At 31.8% G+C, this 10,482-nt stretch overlaps 1 protein-coding gene across 1 annotated transcript; it reads right to left on the reverse strand.

Annotated features, from left to right (window-relative positions):
* Window positions 1-7,285: 7,285 nt before the first annotated feature.
* Window positions 7,286-8,993, reverse strand: LOC108468526 (pyruvate kinase isozyme A, chloroplastic-like). Its single transcript, XM_053032009.1, has 4 exons — window positions 8,983-8,993; window positions 8,610-8,760; window positions 7,917-8,038; window positions 7,286-7,864 (listed from the first exon to the last, which is right to left on the reverse strand). Exons 1-4 carry the CDS (start codon window positions 8,991-8,993, stop codon window positions 7,357-7,359), a joined length of 792 nt encoding a protein of 263 aa, XP_052887969.1. The 3' UTR covers window positions 7,286-7,356.
* Window positions 8,994-10,482: the final 1,489 nt, after the last annotated feature.

The following is a 10,482-nucleotide window of genomic DNA, read 5'->3' on the forward strand; positions in this document are numbered from 1 at the left end:
GTGTAAAAATAAATGCTCTAATTAGAGCATAGGGCCTCATGTGGGTCTCACTAAGAAAATGCTGTCTCCCCAATATATGGGCTTCTTTTTCTTGAAAACCATATTCCCCAACACACTGTTCTTTTCTTCTCATTATCTTCCCTACAATTAAATATTTAGGGAATCTTAGATACAAAATTATGACACTATATTTTAGTTTTTTTTGAATTTCACAAGCGGATTAAAAGTATGATTTGTATTTTATAAAATATAGTAAAATAAAATATTTTTAATATGTAAATAAATAGGACACTTGTCATGTTTTCAATAACATTTGTGGAGTTTAACGCTTTACAAGTTGCAAATCATATAATTATATAGATAAATTTTAAATTTATTATGAAATTTGAATTTGTATAATTTTAAACATGAATTTTTTATTTGATCTAATTCTCAAAAATTATTAAAACAATTAATGATGATGCGTATGATTGAATCAAATTAAAGTTTCATGTTTACATTTGAACCACAATTAAAATTTCATATGTATAATTACACCAAATCAAAGTTCATGTATTGTAGGGTGGACCTTCGAAATATATGTCAAATCTCACTCCAAGCTATACATATGATTTTTATCGAATACGATTTTCCACATAATTCTATATGTATCTATGAGATCGAGTATGAATTCTGTTTACTTACTTTAAATTAAGTATCCGTTTCCATCCCTTTCCTATTAGGATTGAAAATATTTATTTTACATATTCATATGATTAAATCAATGAATTTTTGAAATAGTGTAAAAATATCTATCTTAGATGATAATTTTGAGGATATTTAATTGTCCAAGACAATGGGATATTGTTTATTTTGAAAAAGTAAAAAATGTTCTCTTGAAAAGAAATTGCTTAAAAAAGATAACACTTATTATTTATAATTACAATCTAATCCTTAGCTAGTGGATTAAGAATTTATATTTTTGTCTCAACAAGTTTCTACATCCTCATTGTAGCTTAAAAACAGATAAAATCACACTATAGTTCGCTTTGCTCTTAATTTTTAAGAGATTTCGTTAAGGAATATTTACAAGCACCAATTAAAACTTATAATCTATATCTTTTTATGTGTTATACTTTATATATATATATATATATATCATTAAAAAGAACATTAAAGACCGTAATGAAGATAAGGTGTGAAAATTTAAGCATTTTGAGGACCCCATTGAAAGAGTAAATTGCATTTTTTGTGTGCCCATGACTGTAATGCCTTCCACAAGCTTTGGGTTGCTAGTACTATGATTTAAAAAAATAGTCACAAATCAAATCAACCTTACGTTTGCCTACCAAGTGAATGACAAAAAAAAAAAAGGGTAATTATACACCAAAGTCTAAAGCTAAAGGCTAAAGTGGAGCAAAATTATCTCAACTTTGGAAACTGGCCAGACTTTTTATTTCAATAAAATAGACTATGCCAACCATGTTATTAGTTTTAGCGCCTGCATCCTTGTTGGGAATTTTCTTTATAAAGGGAAAAAAAAATGGCATCCAAGATGTACCTATTAAAGAGAAGCAATGATGTTAAAAGTTTGGTATTTGAGGAGGTGACGGGTCCAATAGAGTGGTAGTATCTAGTATTTTAGTTAGGTGCTGAAAATAGGTCATATAGATACACAATGTTACCTATCAAAAAAATCTCAACATTTGCACTTGATAATGTTTGGATCCATGTTGTATAAGGCATTGTTGGGTAAGTGCGCTACTTGTTGAGGCATTTGTGATTCTTGATGAACAAAATTTCACATACTTCTTTTGAAAGAGTCGACCTCCTTTCAAGCTTTCATGCTTGAGAGTTGGTAGACCCTTCGATGAGTCGGGTTTGTGGAGCTTGAGTGCTTAGAATGACAACGAGTTCAAGAGAGTGGTAGAGTCACATTAGATGCCTATAAAATTGAATCATATAGATGTATTGATCACCTACTAAGGAAGTCTCAACATTTGCACTTAATAATGTTGGAATCCATGTCCTATATCATAAATGTTATTGTTGGATAAGTATGCTACCGGTTGAGTTGTTTGTCAATTATTGACAAAAAAAAAAAGAAAAATCACATACTTCGTTTGAACTTTCTTTCAACAGCTTTTATGCTTGAGAAAGCTATCTTCTCTTTTAGTGTCTTTGGGTCGATTTTGTAAATGATAGAACATAAATTCCACCATTTACTATATGTTGTTTGAAAGCCTTTGACGCTAATACTATAAAATACCTATAGTTGGCTACATTGATTTGTATTTTAGAGAAATGAAGTTTGGTGTGTGTGTCTCTCTATGTGTATATATAGTAATTGGTGGGTGATTTTGTGAGAAAATTAAAGGTTCCAATGGCTGATTTTCTCACAAATAAACAAGTTTTGCTTAAGTTCATTCTCTCTTTTTTTTCTTTGAGACTTTTTCATTAGCCTTGTATGTTATTTATTTATGGTTTAATTATTCTTTTATCTTTTTACTTTCGAAATTTTAAAATTTAATCTCTTTATAGATTTAGTAATCTCTTTACTTGTTTGATTTAAAATTAAAATCCACTTAGAGACATTGTTATTGGAGTTTCTTAAATTTGAATATGTGGCATTTTAATATTCAAAAGTATAATTTAAAATTAATGTTTAATTGATAATATATATTCAAATTTAATAAAAATCAATTTATTAGGTTAACAATTGAATTTTAATTTTCAAATTAGACAAGTAAAAATTACAAAATTTATGGAATTGAAAGTGGAGAAATTAAATTTTAAAAAAGTTTAAAGAGTATTGTTGAAAAAAATTCAATTCGAAAACAATTTTTTTGCTCAACGAAAAATTAAAAATTTGAAATTTGAGTCGGTTTGTAATATTTATAGCAATAAACCCTTCACCAAAATCCCACATGTGTTTTCGACTAGGCAGATCTTTTTCGTTCATGGCTTTCAACCGAATGGCCTTTTTCGCTATTATCGTATCACGAACTGTTTCGAGTGTGGACTCGAACGAATTTGAATCAAACACAAAACTGAAAATTGTTTACTTTACTTTCAGTTGAAAAACAAATCTCTCTTTAATAGAAACCGGTATAATTGTTATTCAAGAAAATAGAATTTATACTTAAAAATTAAATTATCACTATTTTCAGATAAAATAATAATATTTTCGGGTAGAAGTTTATTTCAATAGAAAAACTAATTCCTATTCTAACTAGGATTAAGAGGAAAACAACCCTAGTTAATTATACTAGGGTTTGTTGTCCCTAATATTAACATGAGGGGCTTTTGAGTCTCTTCTGTATCGGGTCTAATTATAAGTACTTCTTGAACTTACCCAGTACTTTATAATTCAATCCAACCCAATGCATGTTTTTCTATTTGTTAAAATAAACATCATAAATTAATTTAAATAAATAAATATCTCAACTTGATTCTAATTCCATTAAAATGATAACGACTTTAACTTAAAAGAATTTATGAGAAAATATATTTAATATTTCTACATTCAACGGATTTACAACGACTAATTAATTTAATTCCATTTTAAACTTCAATTATTTAATTAATCAATTAAATAATAATTCCAAGAACTATAAATTAACTTCAAGGTCATTTTCATTTAGAGAAAATCACATTTATTTTCAAATGTTTTTCATTTCACTAACTTTACCATTTTTATTAATTTGATTCAACATGCAATTTATTTCTTATTACAACGAGTTAGCAGAGAAACCGATTGGACATATGCAATTAGGCCTCAAATGAGTTATAATTAAGTTTCAACTTTTCGTCTATTAATTATAAACCCATTTAGTCACAAAGTCATTCCACTATAGTCTCGTGACTGAGCTTTCTCTAATGACATATCATTACAAAAATAACTCGATCGGTGCTCGTCCAATGATCTTATCATAAGTGTGTTACCCTCATAGGATATTCTTAATCTCTTTGGTATAAATATTCTCTCTCAGTATGATTCTATTTTATCTCATAATAACCTTTACATTTTCCTTCATGAAAAGTTGTTTTTATAAAATAGTAATCAAGTTGTTCAACATAAGGACGAACGATCCATGACCTTGTTTACTTTTCATCTACCATGTAATGTTAATAAGAGGATATCATTTACCCATATCTCAGGCTATAAATTCCACTGTTGTGAATGATGCTACATACTGTAGAAGTCATATACCCAACGCACCAAGTTTAGATTCATTATCTATTTGAATTCAAACTTTTACTCACATCAAAGTATATGAGTCATGCATACATAGCTTATCGTCCATTTAGGATTAACGTGTGTTACACTTTAAACGTTACAAGTGAACAAATCCATAAACAAATACAATATCTATTCTTCTTGGGTTCAATTCGATGTACTGTCAGTCTATTCAGTCACATCAATGCCACTATCTTCTGGGAGTCATTCGCTCCGATGCCCAAGACAAAACATCTCTCTAATTGCACTTGATAGATGAGATATTAGTCATTCAATCGGTTTACTTATTTTCGATTAGTCTAAGGACATGTTTAGGTTTGTCTACTAATATAAGTTGTCTTTCTGTATTACAATCCGATCACGTAATACCATTTAGTATTAGTTTAAATATTAGACAACCAGTGAGCCAATATTTGCTTCTATTTTACTTTGTATGCAAAAACTACATGAGGACGTTATAACTCATGAATTATTTTATTAACCAATTTATTCGAAAAAAATATAAGTTTACATAAACAAAAATACTATACTTAGGGCACCAGATTCAACATATATAAATTGAAATTTGAATTAAACATTTCTTTATTTATTTTTTCCATCTCACACATATTTCCATTTTCCTGCTTTAAAATGCAAGTGATCCATATCTGCTCACACTTTTTTTTAGTAATATATATCTAAAGTCACTAAACTGTTAGTAAGTTTACGTTTTAGTTATTTAACTTCAATATGTTACAAAATGATCACTAAACTATTTCGAAGGTTTCCATTTATGTTATTGAACTATTTGAAAGTTTTTATTTAAAGCACAGGATTGTTAATTTTTTTAAAAAAAATCTAGTTAGCGACCTCCAAGTGACGATTCAATAATCGATATGGCAGATTAGTATCCATCGATGAGTAGAATAATATAACTTAGATCCAAGTCGATCTGGCAATTAGTGTTAAATATCAAAGAAGAAAGTTATTTGGATTTAGTTCATAGATTCGTGACGTTCAAAGTTGTTTCATAAAAAAAAGTTGAATTGTAGAAAATAAGGGGAAAGAGAGCTTTAAATCGATGTAGGCGCTGCAAATAGATAAGGCCATACAAAAACAGTTTTAACAACTCAGTGACTTAAATGAAATCTTTCAAATAGTTCACTGACCATTTTGTAACTTTTTAAAGTTAAGTGACCAAAATATAAATCTACTAATAATTTAATGACCTTAGGTGTAATTTACTCTTTTTTATTTTTGATATCACAATCAGATTCTATAATTAAAGTCTTTAGCTGTCTTTAGCTTTTCTTTTTATCCCTTTATTTGTTTATTTATCTATTATCGAAGTTAATTCCTTTGATTTCATGAGTGCCAAAAGGGAAAAGAAAAAAGGAGCTAATGAAAGATGTCGCTCTCTTTGGTTCCCTTTTAGGCTTTTTTGCCCTTTGGTGATCGATTCGTTGCTAATGGGTTATGTTTCAGTTTGAGTGAGACTGAAGCAAGTGCAATTTCGCCCATGGCTTTTAACCTATTCAATTCTTTAGGGACCATATTTTAAGCTGAAATAATGTAAAGCATGTCGGTCGATGTCACTATTTGTTTCCGAATTTGGGTTCAACGCTTCAATTGGGCGGCGGAGGGTGGTGGGGCCGGCGGTGGCTTGATTTCGACTTTGGACATTAGCAATAAGATATATATACACATACATAGTCTCTCTAAATGCTGTTTTTAATTTCTATTTACTACACTACACTACACTACAACTTCTAATTACTTTTGGTTTAGGTAACTGCAAGTTCTCTATTCGAGTTGGATTTTAAGTTGTTTTAAATTCGGGACTGTTTTGAATTTAAATTAGTTTTATGTAAATATTAAGTCTTAATTTAGTGATTTTTTAAAATTAAGACTAAATTGATATAATGTATAAATATTGAAGGGTAAAATTTGTTATTAGGTATCAAACTTTAGATATCAACTTAACAACATGGTGACTAAAAAAATCTAATTTCGATAACCTTATTAACTAAATTGAAAAAAAAATTATAATTGGATGATCAAAACAAAAACACTTTCATGATTGAGTGACCATTCATGTAGTTAATCTGAGAAATAAATGACAACGACATCCAGTCCTTTCAAACTTAACAACATAGGGACTAAAAAAACAATTCAGATAGTTTAGTGATTAAATTGAAAATTTTCATAATCTAATGATCAAATTAAAAGCACGATAATAATTTAGTGGTTAATTAGATTATTTACCTTTTAAAATATATAGATTTAATAGATATTTTCAAAATTAATTAATTCGACTAATTCAATATTAGATTTCGAAACTAAATGTTTTAATTGATTTTCCATATCTACTAAAAGTTAAAATTGGTTAAATTATTTCTTTTCTATCGATTTAATCTATTTGAACCCATTTTTTCGCCAATGGATTCCCTAGACATTGCAATTAAGGGTTGTGGAAAAAAAATCAGAATAGTCAATATAAAAATACACTCAAATGTTGTCTTTGCTATTTTTCCCTCATACAACCATAATAAAGCTAAATCAACCAAATTCAATAGCACCAATAAAATTGTGTTCTGCAAAAAGAACGAGCATTTGGGGTACTTCCATCTTACAGGGTGAGACTGATTTTTCACTATATTGAATAGGACAGTTCAAAGTAACTAAGGCATCTCAATAAATTCCTAATCAATAATGAATTTATACTATATATTGTCTATAATATAATATAAAATTAAGAAAATTGCATAAAACCAATCAAAACTAAAAGCATAATTTCCACTCTAGGGAACCTTGATTGCTTGAATGGATTGCATAACATCGGAGACAGCAATGATAAGGTCACCGAACTTGATCATCGCTCTTGCTTTAAGCAAGGAGAATGTTCGGTTTAGATTACTCTCCATGTCGTCCCAGAAATCGAGACGGAAAGGTATCAATCCCCATTGCAGGTTCAGACACCTTTGAATAGATGTCGAGGGTGTGAATGCAAAGATTGGACAGTCGGGTCGGTTTCGGGAAAGAAGTGATGCTGTCTGTCCGGTTTTTGTATAAACAAGTATGGCATCCGCTTTGAGTTTGTTGGCTGAAAGTTAAAAACAAGTTAGAAATTTTATCGAGTATTAGCTCAGTTGGTACTGTTAAGACAACTCACCCATTCTTGAAGTTGTATTACATATTTCCTTGGAAATCTCATCGAGTTTGGACAATGAAACGATGTGAAGGTCAGTTACATCCCAGTTTTTTTCCTCCCTTCGGCACTTTTCGATTCTCAAACTAACACTTCTTAGTACAGCTAATGCTTTCTCAGGGTATTGTCCCATAGCTGGTTCACTAGAAAGCATTAAAGCATCTGCTTGTTGCCCTACTGCTTCGGAAACGTCGGTAACTTCAGCTCTTGTTGGTATAGGATATTCGATCATCGATTCGAGCAGCTGGGAAGCAACAATGACAGGCTTATTGAGTTGCCTGCATAGCTGAATCACCTCATGTTGAACCAACGGGACCTGTTCCAACGGTATTTGTGCACCTAGATCTCCTCTAGCTACCATAGTTCCGTCCGATACCCGAATTATCTCTTCCAAAATTTTCAGATAATCGATACTCTCTATCTTGGAAATGATACCGATTTGGCTGGCAAAACCAAACCATTAGTACGCATTACAGCTACATGAAGGTACATTGAAAGTAATCGATTTACCTTCCGGGCGATCGGTCGATTATATAACTCTTTAAAGTCTTAATAACTTTAGCAGACTTCACAAATGACACTGCAATGAAATCAACACCTTCTTCAATACCAAAATCAATATCCAGCCAATCCTGCAACAAACATAATCATTTGAACATTACATATGGACTTCTACATATGCATGAAACCACTTTGTTCTTAAAGTATGTTGAGGGAGGTTGGACATGCTCTGAGAGAAGTATTTGAAGTGTAGTTCAGGGAGTCAATTGATCCCTCAGTAGTGGAGGTATTGTCCCCAGTGTGTTTATGCTCGATTTTATCCCCATATTTTATCTCTCGACTCCGCAAAGAGCCCTTGACGAGTTCACAGAATGGAGAGTCTCACCCACCAAAGAAACTTGAGCATTTAATCTTGGTGGAATTCGAACCCTAGCTCAAGTGCTACCATGTTTACCCACTAATACTATACAAGGGCATGGGTTCGAATTCATTAAGACTAAATGCTCACATTTCTTTAGTATGTAAGGTATTTCAATTCCATAAACTCATCAAGGGTTCTTTATGGAATCAGGAGACAATACCTGGAGATAAAATCGAATATAGACACCTTGAGCGTAATATCTCTACTATTGAAAGGTCCGTCAGTCTCCCGATGACATTTCAAAAATTTCTCCCAGAATGAGTTTGACCAAAGTAACAAACCTTGGAAGATATGGTCGGAAGCATGGCATTGCGCTCTCGAACTAGACTTCCGTTTCTCCAAAAAGTAAGATTAGCACGAGGCAATAACAACCCTGGATAGTACACCGACAGATTACGTCCGGACCGATCTTCTCGATCACCACGAACGTCACTATTCCTCCATCAACAAGCAGCTCATCACCAACTTTCACATCTGTTATGTTTTAATAAAAGAAAACGAAAGCATTGTAGTTTAGTTATTCACATATTAAACAAAATTGTGGGGTGGATATAAGCAGACAGTAGTGAAACTAGAAGACAATTTTAATACATTTCAAGTCTTACATTCGTGCTAGATCAAATTCCTAAACAAGAGTTAAAGCTCTCACAAAACAGCTTGTTCATCTACAAAGGTCAAATTCGAAACTTTGCTTACTGGGGATTAATACTAAATATTGGTTAATTCATTTGTAGAGCTTAGAAGAAATGTACCTTCAGCAAAGCCATCATAATTAACAGTAATGGTACGTTCTGGGCGTGATGGTTGATCAAATGCTCGCACAGTAAAAGTCCATATTTGGCCATCCTATGAAAAAAGGATCAAATTTAATAAACAAAAATAAATTCTAAAGATAATTAAACCGGCTTAATTAATTTTACCTCGGCTTGGCCGATTCAGCGTCGTTTAGATCATCCATATGGATCTCACTGCCTTCGGTATCCATCATAACCGCAACGGCAAACCCTTTCTCTTCATTCAGTTGTCTCACCCGCCGGATTACATCCCGGTGGCACTCGCGGGTTCCGTGACAAATATTCACACGCGCCACGTTCATTCCTCCGACGGCCAAAGCCTCAATCTCTTCGAACTCACACGTGCGAGGCCCAATAGTGCAGACGATCTCGGTCCACTTCCAAGCCCACTGCCGCAATCATTACCCCCGGCGCCACCACTCTCAGTGGTGAAACAACCTTAGAAAGTGTGACCGTCATTAGCTTTGGAACAGGGACATGAATGCGGGGTTTCGTAACTGGAATTCTTGGGAATTCATTAGAATGCAATGGAGATAGAGAAATCGAGAAACGGAAGGAACCAGACATGTTCGTCGACAAGGCAACGGAACGGATCCGGTCAGAATTTTTTTCCCCGATGTTGTCGGGTGGTTTCAATAAGGATATTTGGAAAGAGGAGAAAGTAAAATGAGCTACGAAAATGTTCAAATTTCTTCGACACTGTCTTCGGACCGTCTATGAATTGTGGCGCGGAAAATATGTATCGGTAGATTCGTAGAAAGGTTTGGAGGTTATTCGTTGACTAAATCTGTCAAAATTTAGTTTTGGTCCTTTTATTATTTCCAGATTTAGTATTTAATTCTTATATTATAATTTAGCATAAGTTAGTTTTTCTACTTCTATAAGATTAATTTTAAATAAATATTACAATAGTTAAATTTCAAACGTGATTTTTTCTTAAAGAATATTTTTCAATTATAATTATGCCAACATGATAAGTTAGAATCATGGTTATGAGTACCGTATCGATATTGATAAGTACATACTGTTCTAGTATTAAACTAATACAAAATTAATCTTATATGTAATTGACTCATATTGCATGGGCCGGGCCGGGTTTGGGCCGAGCCCATAAAAAATTTCATCTGGTTTTCAAGACTCGAGCCCGGCCCGAAATATGGGCCTAGAAATTTGTCCAAGCTTGACCGGAAAAAATGATAGGCGAGCTGGCCCGACCTTTTTTTACTTTTTTATTAAATAAAAATTTTAAAATATAATAAATCAAATACATTTAAAAACATAAAACAAATATTAAAACAAAAACAAATAAAAAATGAGACTAAAATAATTCTTAAAATAATACATAAATTAAAAATATAAT

This window comes from Gossypium arboreum, chromosome 8 (assembly GCF_025698485.1).
Source record: "Gossypium arboreum isolate Shixiya-1 chromosome 8, ASM2569848v2, whole genome shotgun sequence".
NCBI lineage: Eukaryota > Viridiplantae > Streptophyta > Magnoliopsida > Malvales > Malvaceae > Gossypium > Gossypium arboreum.

What these genes read in the sequence shown, in the direction of transcription:
- LOC108468526 (XM_053032009.1), bottom strand. An exon ending in TTCCGACCATATCTTCCAAG is followed by an intron (nt 8,039 to 8,609) that starts GTTTGTTACTTT and finishes TGTTTGTTGCAG; the next exon opens with GATTGGCTGGATATTGATTT. An exon ending in ATCGACCGATCGCCCGGAAG is followed by an intron (nt 7,865 to 7,916) that starts GTAAATCGATTA and finishes TGCGTACTAATG; the next exon opens with GTTTGGTTTTGCCAGCCAAA.